The sequence below is a fragment of the Eptesicus fuscus genome, chromosome 17 (assembly GCF_027574615.1).
Source record: "Eptesicus fuscus isolate TK198812 chromosome 17, DD_ASM_mEF_20220401, whole genome shotgun sequence".
In the NCBI taxonomy this organism is placed as follows: domain Eukaryota; kingdom Metazoa; phylum Chordata; class Mammalia; order Chiroptera; family Vespertilionidae; genus Eptesicus; species Eptesicus fuscus.
Window position 1 is genome coordinate 2984051 of NC_072489.1, and position 15944 is coordinate 2999994.

The 15944-nt window shown below is 61.4% G+C and overlaps 1 protein-coding gene across 9 annotated transcripts; it reads left to right on the forward strand.

Annotated features, from left to right (window-relative positions):
- Nucleotides 1-5025: 5025 nt before the first annotated feature.
- GPRIN2 (G protein regulated inducer of neurite outgrowth 2) lies at nt 5026-14531 on the forward strand. 9 transcript variants are annotated; one of them, XM_054729186.1, is made up of 4 exons: nt 10365-10514; nt 10606-12740; nt 13113-13225; nt 14168-14531. In XM_054729186.1, exons 1-2 carry the CDS (start codon nt 10506-10508, stop codon nt 11977-11979), a joined length of 1383 nt encoding a protein of 460 aa, XP_054585161.1. In that variant the 5' UTR covers nt 10365-10505; the 3' UTR covers nt 11980-12740; nt 13113-13225; nt 14168-14531. The 9 variants fall into 9 exon arrangements, 8 of the variants coding, with proteins under 8 accessions (XP_054585163.1, XP_054585165.1, XP_028012628.2 ...); XM_054729187.1 differs by having other exon boundaries at nt 13124-13225; XM_054729188.1 differs by lacking the exon at nt 10365-10514 and adding an exon at nt 5026-5079 and having other exon boundaries at nt 10606-13225.
- The last annotated feature ends 1413 nt before the right edge of the window (nt 14532-15944 follow it).

Genomic DNA, 15944 nt, shown 5'->3' on the forward strand with positions numbered 1-15944 from the left:
CGCGCAATAAAAGGCTCCTAATGAATTGCCTTGTTAAGGCATCTCATATCTAACTCGCTGATTTACGATCCAACACTGAAAAGCAACAGATGTCCACTCTAGTGCTCTCCTTTGTGCGCCCAGCCCTTTCTGTCTCCATTAATCACTCTGATCTAAATGTCTGTTTGTCCGTCTGTCACTGCTGTCCCTGAATCCCTCATCACACAGGCCTTGAGGTCAAGGCATGTCTGATTCAGCATGTATTCCAAGTGCAGCCTAGGACTGGCACTCGCAAGGGACTCAGTAAACTATTTGTGGGCGAAACTGAGATGGCAATGGGTACTCCTGGATAAACTAACTGCCTCCCTCCGCCCTCAGCATCTATTAAATACTAGGGCCTGGGAAGTCAGTGTCTTTTTCACTCAAGGAAGGATGGCTAGAGGAGTCTCTCACACGCTCGTGGTTTTTGGTCTGAAAAAGAGACTATTCAACTAGTCAAAGCTCTCTGACACTTGGGCATCGATGGCACACGGACACATTTGAACTTCCAGTGTCTCCTTTTCTGAGACCCTGAGAGATGCTCCCCCAGGGGTCTTCTGGGTTTGGGGCCACCTCATTGTCATTTTGCCCTTGGTCTAGCAAGAGCAGCTTGGCATTCCTCTACTCTGTCACTCTGGAGGGACTGTCAATCATAGGACAGTGCCCCGCCCTCCCAGGAGGAGCGCATTGTCAAGCAGCATCAGCAAGAATTGGTCTGTGGACCCGGAGATGTGCGGATGTAGATTTGGCGCAGCTGGCACCCTTGTTTCCCAAGAGGAGAGCCTGTGTAAGGATGAATCTAATCCAGAGGGAATTGGAAAGAAGGGGCGAATGAGGCAGAGCCGTGGCCACATCATGTGAGCTTTAGCAATGCCCGAAGCTGGAGTTGATGAATTCTCTGGTTTTCCTGAACTATACAATATTAGCCCTTTTATTCAGCATTCAATCTGCTATACTATTGTTCAATAGGCAAGTCAGTTAACTTAAAGACAGTTGGGAAGCAATCAGATTCAGAATTTTTCTAAATAGACATGATTTTCCTCTTCTTTTGCAAGTTGCCTTTCCCACACTTAAACACTTAACTGACAGCAGTTTTTGTAACTCACTTTCTAAAACGTTTAACCTAGTTTTCACAGGAACAAAACTCTTTTCAGTCACATTCTATCCATTTATGTGCTATTTAATTACATCCAGGAAGGCTGTGGCCCTGACTCTTCCTTTCTCTCTTCCAAAAGTGAGTCCTAATGAAAACGTGTTCTTCTTGGGTGAGGATTCTTCCTGTGGCTGTTACTGCTGCTCACAAACATCGCCTGGGCCCATGGCTCTTCCACTTTCAGTAATGCCTGTTTCAAACGCTTCCACTTCCCTCCTCCCACCTTCCCATCTTCCCCTTTCCCTCTCAGCACAAGAGCTTGCCTTTTATTTCACAGAGAAAACAGAAACCATCAAACTTCAACTTCAAGACCTAGTAACTTACCTAGGTCTACCCCCATCATTTCTCCTGGCTCGATGGAGAAGCCACTCTGCTCCTGCCCCACGTGCTCTGGGTCCTGCCCCACGTGCTCTGGGTCCTGCCCCACGTGCTCTGGGTCCTGCCCCACGTGCTCTGGGTCCTGCCCCACGTGCTCTGGGTCCTGCCCCACGTGCTCTGGGTCCTGCCCCACGTGCTCTGGGTCCTGCCCCACGTGCTCTGGGTCCTGCCCCACGTGCTCTGGGTCCTGCCCCACGTGCTCTGCTCTGGGTCCTGCCCCACGTGCTCTGGGTCCTGCCCCACGTGCTCTGCTCTGGGTCCTGCCCCACGTGCTCTGGGTCCTGCCCCACGTGCTCTGGGTCCTGCCCCACGTGCTCTGGGTCCTGCCCCACGTGCTCTGGGTCCTGCGCTCGGGACCAGTGCCAGCGGTGGCGCCTGCTCTCGTCTGTTCTTCACCCACTCCCTCTCCCTGGCCCTCTCCCTGCTGTCAAACAGGCTCAGTCTGTTACAACGTGCAGTGGATCTATCTGTGTCTGGCCACCCAGTTTCCATCCCCCCTTCTGGGAAAACGTCCAGTGTGTGTGGTCCTGGTGGGACGTGGGTGCTTCTAAAGAGAACGCCTTGGCCAGGCATCTCTCTCCATCCAAGGACAGAGCACACGTGGCTGTGGGGCAGCCACGGAGCTCCTGCTCCCCTGGGACTTTGGACCTTGAGCAGAGAGGCACGGGAAGGACAAACTGGAACCCTCCTTCGCGTGGCGGCGACAGGCGTGGCAGGAGTGGCTCCTTCTGTGGGGAGCCACTGTCTCAGAAAACCTGGCTTTGCTTCAAAGAACCAAGATAAACTCTCCAGGATTGGCTTCCATTCTGAGATCCCTGCAGTTTTCTCTTAAAAACAGCAACACGCTTTTATTGAATTCAGAGAGAAGAGAGAGAGAGAGAGAGAGAGAGATAAAAACACCAATGATCAGTGAGAATCATTGATCGGCTGCCTCCTGCTCGCCCTACACTGGGGATCGAGCCCGCAACTGGGCATGTGCCCTGACCCAGAATTGAACTGTGAGCTCCTGGTTCATAGGTCGATGCTCAATCACTGAGCCACAGGGGTCAGCAGTCTTCCCTTTCTGAGCTTAACTTAACCAGAGCTGTTTTCTGTTGCTTGAAATCAAGCCTATTAAAAAGTAAACCATAAATCAGAGCCAAAACCAAAACATCTCTCTCTTGACTTCATGTCCCTTCCCAAGTGACAGCTTTCTTTCTTCTCCCCTTTATGGCTGTGCTTGAACCAGTGCCTGTACCTGCGCAGCCTTCGGTTCTCCCCTCGACTCCTCAGTCCTCTTCCGTGGCGTCTGCTCCAGCGCCTCATCGAAGCTGCTTGCTCTACGTGCCCTGGTCACGCAATGCCCAGTGTCCCTCTTTCTCTCCTGGCTGCCCCTCCGCAGTCCTTGGCCACCTGGTTACTCCCAGCTGGGGCCGGGACCTCTTCCCTGCAGTGTCCCCGAGGACCTTACCCACTCCTGCCACGTCAGGGACCTGTGCCGGGATGCCAGGCCTCCTAGGACACGCAGTCCTGTGTGCTCCACATGCCTCTCCACCTGGGTCTCCTCCCCCCGCCCCCCTCCCGCCCCCGTGCCCCCACTGGACTCCTGGGCGCAACGTATTTGCTCTCCTGTCAGGTTTCCCATTCTCAGGAAATGGCACTTGGGGAGAGCCTCCTCTCGGTACCAAAGCAACCGACAAACCCACTCCCACACCATGCAGTCCTGGCTTGCATCTCCAAAACCTGAGGTAGGAGGAACCTGAGAAATATTTGATCAAACGACTGATAGCAGCAAGAACACTCTACAGAAACTTCCACAAACCCCGTCTTCTGCACAGCCCTGTGAGACAAGTATAATTATCGTCACTCTGCAGGTGAGGAAATCGACACCCAGAGATATGAACAGTATTGCCTGGGTGTGGGACTGAAGAGCAAGTGAAGGTGGGGGAGCTGGGATTACAGTTTACGTCTGACTCCCCATCCTGGCTCTCCCTGGGAAGCCGGGGAGCTTCCTTGACAGATGGAAGAGAGGACTGGGTGAACAAGAGGCCAAGCTGGGAGATGCTCAGGGAGCCGGGGGCAGGCCCAGCCTGCTGCGTCTGCAGGCACCCAGGGTGGCAGAGACTCTGGGCACCCAGCTCCAAGCAGGCCTCTGTGAAACACTCAAGGTAAGGGGCTGGGAGGGTCCCCAGGTGCTCAGGTTGCTGGAGCCCAGGTTTCAGTCCCAGATTTGACACCAACTCCATGTAACCCATGTAACTCATCCCTTCTCGGTGCTCAGTTGACTTCCCTAGAAAGACTCAGTAAGAGTTCTGAGATGGGGAAGGACGGGTCTTAATCCTGGGCAGGAGTGGGTGGTGGCCTCAGCGAACAAATCCCACATTTGTCCTCCTTGACAGGACCCCTGCCAGGCTGTGTGGTGGGGACCAAGGCCTGGAGCCTCCACTTGGACACCCCTGTTGGCTTCCAGTGCTCAGCCCCGGCCCCCGGGGAGCCACCTGCAGGCCCTGGACTATGCACTAAGACCCCACTGGAAAGGGTCTTCCTGAGCAGACCCTCCCCCACCACCAGGGAGGCTGGAACTGACCAGGGTGGGGCGGGCAGAGAAGATAGGAGTGAGGCTTCCAGGCTTCAGAAGCAGGGGCTCAGGCTGGGGGAGCAGGCTGAGGTGCCTGTGGTTAGAAGCCAGGCAGGGAAGCATGAGGGCGTGACCCACAGGGCCAAATGCTATGCCGACATAGTAGCACCTGATGTCTTCTTGCGTCCATGGGGCAAACTGGTGAGGGTCAGCTCAGAGCTGCAGACAGGGGTACTGGGGCTGGGGCAGGGGAGGGCTCCACAGGCAGAGAACACACCCAGGCATGGGTGGCTGGGTGCCAGGTCAGAGCCACACCTGCAGCACCATGCCTCACTGCCCTCTCCGGGGCTAGGTGGCAGTCTGGGGGCTCCTGAGGACTGAATGGTGCAGGCCCTGCCTGGGCTCCCCTCTGCCTGGCTCACAGGGCCGGGAGCTTCCTGCAGACGCCCTGGGCTGCGGTGCTAGCGGGGCTGGGAGAGGCCGGAGGTGAAGCTGGGGCCCGAGGTCTTCCCAACCCAGAGGAAGTGGAGGTGGCTCCTGGGCCACGGGAGGAGGCGTGCGGACTCCTCACCAACAGCCGCACAGGAAAGCCGAGGTCCCTGAGGCTGGGCCAATGGACAAGGCCGACAATGGGGCCGGAGATAGGACAAACCCCTCTTACCGCTCGGCCCAGGGAGGGGTGGTAGGAACCTGCTGAGGGCGGGACGGTCGTGGGGGAGGGGGCCCGCTCCGGGGCGGTGGCCGCTGTGGAGCCTGTGCGACCGGAGCCGGGCCAAGGACCGCGGGAGACCGCGGGAGACGCCAAGTTTAGGGACCAGAGCCCGCTGGTCCCAGCGTGGCGGGGCGGGGGGGCGTTCCAGGGCCCGGCCGGGCTCCGGAGGTGGTGGGGGGAGCGGGAGCGAGGCGAGGCGTTGCGGGCTGCGGGACGCGGGAAGGGGTGCGGGCTTCGGCGTGTCCGGCTCACCCCGCACGGGTAGGGCGCACGCCGGGGTCGGGGCTCCAGGCGGTGGGCTGGAGACTGAATGCCGGGACTGGGTTGGGGCCAAAGGTGGGGGTCGAGACGGGCGGGGAAGGGATGGGAGACTGCGGGCTTGGCGGGCTGGGGTCGCGGGCCCAGCGCACGAGGCCGGGGCGTGGAGGGGGCGCTCCAGGGACCGAGGCGGGCTCGGGACCGGAGGATGGGCTGAGGGGTCCAGGGCCTGGAGGGGAGGGGTCCCGAGAGGGCGGACCCCAGAGTTTGGGGTCGGAGGGCCGGTCGGAAGCCCGCGCCTAGCAAAGGGCGGAGCCAGGGTGACGAAGGACCCGGGGAGGGGCCGTGACGCCGGGTCGCCAGCGGGACCGGGACCCCCGCGGGCGCCCAGGAGGGAGGTGGGGCCGAGGGCGGGCCCAGGTGCGCGGCCCCGCCCCGCGCCCCTCCCCGCGGAGCCCCCGCGCCGCTGGCTCCGGACCGGCCGCGGCGAGTGCGGGGTGGGCGCCGCCCGCTCCATCTCGGCCCCGCGCCGAGCACCTGTGGCCGCAGGAGAGGCGCCCCCGCCGGCCTCGGGCGCCGAGGGTGAGGGCGGCGGCGAGCGGCCCGGGCGGGGGGCGGGGTGGGCGGTGCCCCTCCCGCGGGACCCACTCCTCCCGCTCCCCGCGCTCCTAGCCCACCCCTCCCCGTCCTCCACCTACTCCGCCCGGACCCGTCTCCGGCCTCACCCCCGCTCCTCTCCCTCCGCTGCTCCGTCCTCCTCCCCTCCCTCCCGCCCGCCGCACCCCGCACAGGCCCCCGCCCCCACCTCCCTTCGCCCTGCCCGCCGCCCCTCGGCCCCAGCTTCCTTCAGTCAGGTCTCGCTGCTGGCAGGGTCGGCAGCCTAGTTCTGGGCATGTGTGGAGGGCCTGTCCGTGAGTCAGGGCGGCCTGTGCGGGAGGCGGAGCGGGCGCCCGGCCCAGGGGTGCGGTGCGGTGCGGTGTGTTGGGCCTGCGGGTGGTGTGCAGAATGCGACTGTGTAGACGCTGCTTCCCGCGGCCGGCACAGCGAGAGGGCCTGAGCGCCCACCCCTGACGTGTCTCTGGGTGGGGCCTGGGCCCCTGGGGTGCATGGGTGCCCGCGAGCATGCTGGTGGGGGCCCGCGAGCCACCTGGTTTGGGGCGGCTGGGCCTGAAGCGCACCTTCCCGGGGCCCCTGGGGAAGTGCGGGCTGGTGGGTCCTTGCGGCCTCTAAGCCAGGGCTGCCCTAGAGCCGTTCCTGGCCCAGCTCTTTTCCCTCCCTCGTCCTGAAGGCTGCTCTCTGTGTGGACGGGCTTGGTCCCCTCCAGACACTCCCTCTCGGGATGTTCCTGCCGCCGAGCCCGCCTGGGCCCTGAGCCTGGGCCCTGAGCCTGGGCCTGGTGCTGCTGGGCGGGTCAGACCACCTGCTGCAGGCCGCCACACCCATTCTGCAGTGAGGGATTCCGAGGTTGTGGCCCTAGCGGGTCCCTGGGGGCTGAGGTCCGCGTTTAACAGTTTTCCCTCCTGACCAGTACGTTTGCCTTTCCTGTTTCTGCCGGAAGCAGAAGTCCTCACCTCCCTTAAGGGGGCCTTATGTGGATGTGCCAAGTGTGGTCTGAGACGGGGCCTGCCTCGTGTTCCCCTGGGCACGCACGGAGGGGCCCGGCTCCGGTGCTGCGGCCACAGGGCGGGAGTTGGAATCTGACCAGGAACCCGGCGGCCTCCCGGGTCCGGCCAGCCCGGCGTTTCTGCAGACGGGGGGCTCTGACTCAGAGTGACCTTGGGTGAGGCTGCGCGGGGCCTGGCGCTCCTCCGAGCAGGACCGCAGCCACGGCAAGTCCTGCACTGGCCACTTACAACTTGGATTGGCATCAGCTGGGGCGGGAGAGACCATTAAAGTGTCACCACAGAATAGCAGGGGTCTTGGCTACCTCTATGTTCCTGCCCTTTATCTTGTTCAACACCTTCCCAGGGACCTTTAGGGTGAAACCAGAGCCTTCTCCAAGGTTTTTGAGGCAGATGGGCATGCCTTCTGGGCGTTTACAATGCTGACTCCGAACCTGTGTGCATGTCTACACGCGTGCCCGCCGGTGCGTGCATATCCTCCCAAGTTAGGTTCGAAGTAGCCTGGGAAACTGTGGCGATGAAGGCGCTGGGGACACTGGTGCTGGCCAGGTCCGAGGATGGCACGAAGTTGGGAGCGATTGGGAAGTGAGACTAGGTGCCTTAGCGGCTTCCGGAGGGCCCCCTGCCAGGGCCAGTCCCTGTGGAAGCCACTCCTGTTGGAAGGGGAAGAAGTTATTCAGTCATTCCAGACAGTCCATATGCCATCACAGTTAGTCTGCACAAGACCCTGCAGGGTGGGGCTTACTTCTTCACTCCTGCTTTTCAGATTGGGGAAACTGAGGCTCAAAGAGGTTAGGTGTCCACCTGAAAGAAGAGCCAGTGGGGAAGCAGACAGCTTGCTGTCTGCTCACCCATGGCTGCGCTGCACACGCGTCAGCTCCCATCACTCCCTGTAAGGCCCCCTTTCTTTGAGAGCGAGGGTGTGGGAGACCTCCTTTCCTTGGAGGTGGCCTGGGTTATCGGCCTCAGAGCCCTTCCTTCTGCTAGGTCTGGGGAGGCAGGTTGTAGGAGGAATTCGCAGTTGGGGTTCAGCTCTGGGTTCTTTGACATTTCTGAGCTGTTCCAAGCCTCAGTTTGTCACCTGCCACTTGTGGAGTGGATGAGGAAAGGAATCAACAGATGCATAACACCCCCCACTCCTCTGGGTCTTTGTCATCACTGTTCTCTGGGTCACTGCCGGCCCTGGTCACTGGGTAGCCACCTGGTGAGGCAGGCACAGGGGGCCCTTGCAATGATGGCTTCTCACTTGTGCCTGGTTGGGTATGATGGCACCCCAGCCTCATCCCTCCCGTTCCATCGGGGGCCAGGGCCTGGCTTGGTTCTTTAAGGCCTTGCTCCCTAGGAGGGTCCAGGGGAGTGGAGCTCAGCCAGAGGCTGGGGAGGCTGTCCAGATGCGGTCTTCTCGGTGTTCTTGGTCCTGCAGCTGGGTGGCTGTCTGCCTACCAGGGCTGTCGGGGACCACAGCCTTCCTAGCCAGCAGTGCACTTCCTGCCCGCCCTCTTGGGTGAGTCACTGAACCCTCTAAGCTTTGGTCCTGCCTGTAGGGTGGAAGGATGATGTAGCTCATGAAGTTGCTCTGACAACTAACTGAGACTGCTGGGAAGGATGTGGCGCATCCTGGCACATGGCGGGTGATTTGGTCCTGGGAGCTGTCATCATCGTCGTCATCATCATCATCATGGCCATCATCACTGTGATTGTTACTGCTGTTGCCCTTTTCTGTTTCTATGTCCATCATCACATCCCTGAGGGCAGGGCCTGGGTCATGGCCGCTCTTGGCCACTCATCCTTTTCATGATCCTTCCAGGGACCACGCTGGTGTTGGCCCCAAGGAGCAGCCAGGGTGGGCCACTCCTGCCCAGGCTAGGGCTGGGTCTGGGCCTGCTCTGCCCAGTGTAGTCACTGATCACCTGTGGCCGTGCCTTCTGTGTTGGACAGTGCGGCGTGGAGTCTTCCGTCGCAGGAAGCTGTGCTGAGCAGACTCCACAGCCCAGCTGGAGCTCTCGGCACCGTAGCCTCGAAACATCCTCACTGGGGGCCGAACAGCCACCGGCCACCTGCTGCGCATGGATGGCAAAAAGTCTGTAATTATACAGCAGCTGAGTTCCTGAGGGCCTCCCGCATTCCCGGCCAGGTGGCCTTGCTCACCTGGCTAGAGTGGTTAGTTTTTATTTTATTTTAATACATTTCTTTATTGATTTCAGAGAGGAAGGAAGAGGTAGAGAGATAGAAGCATCAGTGATGAGAGAGAATCATGGATCGGCTGTCTCCTGTACGCCCCCCACGGGGGATCGAGCCCGCAACCCAGGACATGTGCCCTTGGCCAGAATCGAACCTGGGACCCTTCAGTCCGCAGGCCGACGCTCTATCCACTGAGCCAAACTGGCGAGGGCTTTTTTTTTGGGGGGGGGGGGGTTAGTTTTTTGGCAGTTCTTATCAGCCCAGTGGTGGGAGGGCAGGACTGGGGTTGCCCAAACTGTCCCTGTTGCAGGCAGGCTGTTCTTGTCCTGTTTCTCCAGCTCATCTTGCCAGGCAGGGAGTCCCGGAGTGATGTTCCTAATTCACAGCTTTGCAAAGGCTAGGCTGGCCCAGATGCCTGACCTCACTGCTGGGGCCCTGCCTAGCCCCTGCCTGCTGCCCCCACCCCATTCCTTACCCACGGCACCCTTTCCCTCTCCCCGCTGGCGTGCCTGGGCCTCGGGGAAGCCCTTTCTGACCCATCACCCAAGTTCGCTCTCTTGCTTGGCAAAAGGCCCTCCCTCAGACCTTGTTTCTGGTGCTCAGCACTTTCCTCCGTGGCTTACTCTTGTGCTCACTGCTCTCGGCCAGGCACACTGCACACATTCTCTGAGCGTCAGCTGCACGTCAGGTCAGTGCCGCGTGCTGGGCAGACAGGGCGGCAGCCCCAGGCTGCTTTCACGACCTCAGGCTGGTCGGAAGCCCACGCTTGGCCAGACTCTGCCGTCCAGGCCAGACTGGTGCCAGCCCAGCTCAGGGGAGCTTCCCCAGGAGGATGCTGAGGTGCAGGGCCAGTGCAGATGGGTCAGTGGGCGGTCTCGAGGGGTCTGTGCAGCTGGAGGAAGGACCAGGAACGGCAAGGAGGGAGGGGGCAGGAAGGGTGCAGGCCCACTTTGCAAGAAGGAGTGTACACTTGATGGAGGGTGTGTCTGATTGGTAGTTTGGGACCCATTCCCAGGGCATAGCTGGATCTAAATGAGTCAGAGCCTGCAATGCAATAAGCGCTCAGGGGCTGGCTGAGGAGTGAACAAAGCTGAGAGAGGGCTGCGTGTGAGGGCTGGCGTGGGGCCTCTCCTTGCCCCGGAGCCAGAGTGGGGGGTGGGTCAGGAAACGCTGCCCTTTCACAGCTGAAGACTGAGTTCCAGGGATGTGACTGCTCAGCCCGGCTGGGCCGGAGAGAACGGGGTCGGCCATTTTCACTGTGTCCGTGTTCTGCTTATCCATCCCACACACCTCTGGGCCCCACTGTGTCCCAAGGAGTCCCCAGTTCAGGGCCCGATGGGTACTGACAGGCCTGGGAGGAACAGGTTGGTATTTGTCAGTCTAGCTTTACTGGTTATGAAAATACTGCAGTGCTGATGTGCTGATTGACTAAGCTGTTGTCTCAAAGCCCCACCCAAAGGCCCTGCACTTGGCCTCTTCCCCGGCTCCCTCCATGCGTGATCCAGCAGTAGCGCCCGTCCTGGCCTGTGTGTTTCTGCCTGTTTGCTAGTTGTAGTGCCGTTCCTGGACAATGTGTGATGCCCTGGACTTCCAGGGCCTGGTGTCCTGTGCTTATTTCTCTGATGCATGAGGCGGGTGAGACTCAGCGGCAGGGCCTGGCCCCTGTGAGCCCACAGCGGAGTCTCCAGGAGCCCTGCCACTCACAGCTCCTTCCCTCTCTCCGCAGGCAGCCATGAGCGGCAGCCGCCCCGAACCCGGGGCCCGGGCCCGGAGCCCCCAGCCAAGATCCCTGTCCCGGAGCTCGTCCAGCCTGCTGGGTGACGGCCGGGGACAGCGGCCAGAGCTCCGGAAGAGTGCCAGCAGCACGGTCTGGCAGGCCCAGCGGGGCACCAGCACCGGTCCCCAGGTCCAGGAGGAAGAGGGCCACCCAGCTGAGAGCACGGAGCAGGCGCAGGGCCCCGGCCCGGGACCACAGCCTGGTGTCATGGGCCACTGGCGGAGCAGCACGGTGGGCAACGTGTCTACTGTGGATGGTGGTGACCTGTGTCGCCTGCGGGTCCCCAGCGCTGCTGCTGTGCAGAGGAGCCACTCGGACCTGGTTCGCCCTCAGACCCGGGGCCACAGTGGGGCTCGGAGGGCCAGCCTCAGCTGCTCGGCCCTTGGCAGCTCGCCGGTCCACAGGGCGCGGCTGCAGCCTGGCGGTACTTCTGGCCAGGGAGGTCAGGCCCCTGCAGTCCCGGAAAGGGACCTGGCTCCAGAGGACGGGGCGTTGAGCTCAGCCTGGACCCTGGGAGAGAGTCAGGTGTGGGTGTCGCCAGTAGACCTGGGAGGCACACCCACCCACAGCAGCAGCCTCAAGGCCAAGCCCAAAGCCACTGAGCACTCAGCCGCCACCTCCTGCCGTGCTCTGCCGCCAGCAGCTCTACCGTGTGACATGAGGGAGGAGGGCGCCCGAGGCTCCTGCCATGCTCTGCTTGCCCCGGGGGTCCTGGCCTTTCCCAAACTAGTCGCATCAGTGAGTGAGTCTGGGCTGCAGGCTCAGCGTGGGGTGAAGTTCCAGTGTGGGTTACCCGGGGGGCATCCTGGGCCTTCCCACTGCTGTGCCCATCCCTGGGGTCCCACTGGCTCAGCGGTGGAGCCTGGCGTGAGGACCAAAGATGTGTGGACCATGACCTCAGCCAGTGACTTGGCCCCAGGGCTGGCGTCACCTCCGTCAGCCCAGGATGCGGGCGTGCAGGCGGCCCCCATGGCAGTGTGCAAGGCTGTGGCCACCAGCCCGCCCCAGGAAGTCCCGGTGGCCCTGCACCCATTCCCGGAGGTAACTCTGGGGTCCGGGCTGGAGGAGGCGCCGTCCCCTGTGCGGGATGTGCGGTGGGATGCTGAAGGCATGACGTGGGAGGTGTACGGGGCTGCAGTGGACCCTGAGGTGCTTGGTGTGGCCATTCAGAAGCACCTGGAGATGCAGTTTGAGCAGCTGCAGCTGGCACCTGCCAGCGAGGACAGCCTGTCCGCAGAGAGCCGGAGGGGGCCGCTGCGGGCTGTCATGCAGTCGCTGAGGCGCCCCAGCTGCTGCGGCTGCCCCAGCGCAGCCCCAGAGTGAGGAGCTGTGGCCCCAAGCGCTGCCCCGCCCCCTGGACTCAGCCCCCCGCCAGGGACAGTGGGGGCCCCATGCCCTTTGGACCCACTGGCAGCTATGGACACGTCGGTGCTGTCAGCTGCCAGCAGACGCAGGACGTCAGCCTGGGGACTTGCTGCTTGCAGCTGGGCTGGTTTTTAAGGGCTGATTCCCATGGGCCACATCTGCACTTTGGGCCTGAACTTGGGGCAGTTTCAGCGCCGTGTACAAGGGAGGTCCTGATTTTCCTGTAAAAATCATCTCCTTCTGTCCAGTCTCTTCAGGACTCTGCTGTGATTTCCCCTAGAGTCGCGGTGGCTTTACCCGAAAGCAGAGCTGAGACGAGGAATCCTTGACATGAAACGGGGCCCAGGTGACGGGTCAGCTGGTCTTTAGAGACGGGACCCACGCTGCCAAAGGCCGCCTGCGTGCCACACCGTTCGGCACCTGGCCTTGCCGAGTCTTCACGCACGGACCAAAGCGCAGACGTGTGGCCGGGCTGTGGCTGATGTCCCCGGGTCGGACGTCAGAGTGGAGGCTGAGGTTCAAAGCAGGGCTGGCTGAGGCCTGGGTCTTCCTGCAGCTCGCCAGCCAGCCAGCCAGTGAGGCGGTTGCGAAGGAGGCCATGGTCTGTGCCAGGTCTGGGTTCCTTGGGAAACGAGACAGGCTGCTCGTGCCCTCGCTGCGCTCACGCGTGGAAGGGGCTCGCCCGGTACCAGGGAGCTGAGCTGTAAGAAAGGCTGCAGGTGTGTCTGAGCGTGGCTCCGTCTGTCACTGTGTCTGGGGTGGCCTCAGGAATGGGAAACAGGTGGCCCCTGTCCCCAAATATGTCACAGTCCTGAACTTGCACCATTATTACCTCATTCCTTTGGTTTAAGGATTTATTTTCAGCTGGTGCAGTTATTCAACGAAGGGAGGGCAGGGATGGTGGGTAGAGGAGCCTGTGGTGGGGTCTCCCACTGGTGGGAAATGGCAGGGGCTGTGAGGCTGTGGGCCTATTTGCCCCGGTCCTGTGCACCTGACCTGACATGGGCCAGGGCTCATGGGGGCCAGGGGATCATGGGAGTGGGGGAGCCCAGGACACCAGGGCTTGACACAGCATGACTTGACTGCCCAAGGATCTCCCCAGGCCCACGGAGGATGGAACGGGCTTGTGTGCTCGTCCTGGGGCTTAGAGTTGAAAATCCAAGCTCCCGAGACAGAACCTGCCAGCCCACCTCTGAGGAGCCAGGTTAGTGTCTGCCGAGGGTCACGGGCACGGGAGGGCGGAGTCAGGGCCCACATGCAGCCCTGCCCATGATGTGGCCCTTTCCTGGGCCACCGTCTGCACCTGGGAACCCAGGCCCTGACAGCAGGCTTCCCCCTGCCCCCAGGGACTCACTGCAGTGGAAATGATTCCGGCAACAATGGGATCATTTTAGATGCAGGAGTGACATGCTACCAGCCCAGGAGCGAGGTGAGAAAGGCATGCTCCTGGTCAGAATGCCTTCCAAGGCCGCTCTTTGGGCTTTACCCAGAACCATGCCATTCTCACTTCTACTAGTAGCTGGGCTGGTAAAATGCCACCCCTGCTTAAAAATGACAGCCAATCAGAATCACTTCTGCCAGTGAGGCGGGGCAGAGGGTTGGCCTCGCCCCCCTTTTAAAATGGGGTCAAGCAGGTTTTCCTGCAGTCCTGAGGCGCTGGGCTCTGTCCACCGCAGCGGGGACTGTCCCCTGTGTGTGGTGTGGGAGGGCACTTCACGTCCTGGAGTGACACATGGGTTCCGGCTGTCTTCACGCCCAGCCCTGCCCAGGGGCTCCCGGAGCCCAGTCACGGGGTGGGGGTTGGGGGGAGGGAGGGCAGACTGGAGAGAGCAGATGGCTGTGGGGACCTGAGGGGGATGGTGAGGAACGGGATTGGGGAGGGCACCTTCCCACAGGCCACAGCTGAGCGGGGTCTTCAGGACACAGCTGGTCTGGACATGTGGGCAGAGGGGTGTACCCGGCAGAGAGCAGCCTAGGCGGGGCTGGGAGGTGCCTGTGGTCACGCTGCTTGGCTGCTGTGTGCCAATCTGCGCCACCTCCAGGCTGCACCTGGCAGGCCAGGATGGCGGGCTGGGCCTGGCCCCGCAAGGGAAAGGATAGTGAAGCCGCCCACCCACCTCACCTTGACTGAGATGCGTCTTTGCAGGTGGCGCCCCGGAACGCCGCCCTGGTGAGCTCGCTGCCCTGAGACAACAGGATGGGCCCTTGGCCTCACTAACCAGGCCGCACAGCCTCCGCCCGCTGGATGGACCGCAGCTGGACCTGAACTTGCCCTGGAGACAGACCACCCTGCCTCCCACCTTGCCCCTCGCGGGCAGCCTGACTGGCAGTGTTCAGGCTCTCAGGACTGGCCACCAGCTTAGTTTACAGGTCTCCTCTCAGACCCCAGGTTTCTGACCAGACTTTCTGGTTTCCCTTCAGGCTCTGCTCTGGGAGGTGGTGGATCTCATTATTTGTGCATTTATTTGAATTTGAAATAAAGTATTGGAGGTTGGAGCTTTGCCAGGGAAGGGTTGTTGAAGGTTAGCCTTTTTTTTTCCTGGTAGATTCTGTCCTTTGGAGCATTCATCCAGATTACTAGGCTCCCAGCCCAGACAAGAACCCCCTCTGGTATGTCCCTGTCCCTCCTGCCGGGCAGCCTCGCAGGCCCCCCGCAACCGAAGCCGGGTTCCCTGGCCAGGACACAGGGCGGCACCTCTTGTCCAAGCCCCAGGCTGCTGTCCCCCTTGCAGGGAGTCACTAGTCCACCTCGGGGGACGCTATGCGGGGGAGGGGGGAGCTATTCCGGCCAGGAGGTGGAAAAGCCAGAATGGCCCGGTCCCACAGTGACATCACTTTCCGTGTCATTGAGTCTACCCCTTGGAAGTGCTGGATTCTTACTCCATGGGCCATCAGACATCCTTCCCAATGCAGGTCCTGACACTTAGGGCGGGGCACACTATAGCTCAGTGGTGTAAAACCTGGGTTTGAATCCTGGATCTCACCTATAGCCATGAGCTCTTGAGCAAGTTACTAACTTCGCTGATCCTCAACTTCCTCATCTGTAAATGGGTATGATAATGGTGCCTCCTCCTTAGGCTGGCTGTGAAGATTAAATGGACTAACCCCCCGAAAAGTGTGCTGGTGGCATTGGGGTCCACTTCTATAGCCACAGGTGGGGGCTTGCTCTTGCCCACATCCCGTCTCCGTGGCCATTCCTCACTCGGAGCCTCTTCCAGGCCCTTTGCCCTCTGCTCTGCATCTTACTTGGGACGTGCGTGCTCTGGCCATTGCTCTCTGAAACTAGTTCCCAGAGCCGTGCTGGGACCATATCCCTCACCACTGGGTTTATTAAGGAAGGTGGAGGGGGGGGGGGAGCACAAGGCAGGGAAGGGACAGGAGCCAAGCCAAGGGTGTGATTTCAGGTAGATCCCCGGCCTCGCCCAGGTCCCACTTCAGGGGAAGGCCTTGGGGGGGAGGAGACAACCCCGGGCACTTCTGGCTCCGGCAGCAGACTCCACGCTCCAGGAGCCCCGGGAGGTCTCGGCCTGGGACAGTAGGGCCTGTCCCAGGGGAGGGCGCACAGAAGCCATGGGCGCCCGAGGGGTCCTGGGCACCCGGCCAACTGCTGCGCTCATGCCCTGAGCAGCCCCTCACCTAGGAGGCTCCCGAGCACGAGGCCCACAGTCCCCCGGCCCCTCCGCGAGGCTCTCTGAAGCAGCTCACTGTGCTCACGCCAGGGCCGGAGGTTACACGCCCGGAGCTTCGCCCGTGCCCGGGTTAAATCCCTCCGTCCTCGTTTTGGCCTGGCCCAGTTTGTTCACCTGAAGCCAAGACTAGTCCTTTATCAGTCTGCAGCCCACTTGTTAGGCAGCGCAGGGCCCGACGGGGCCTGAGGCCTGTCACTGGGCTGTCCTGAGGTCAGCACTGGTCCCCATATCCCT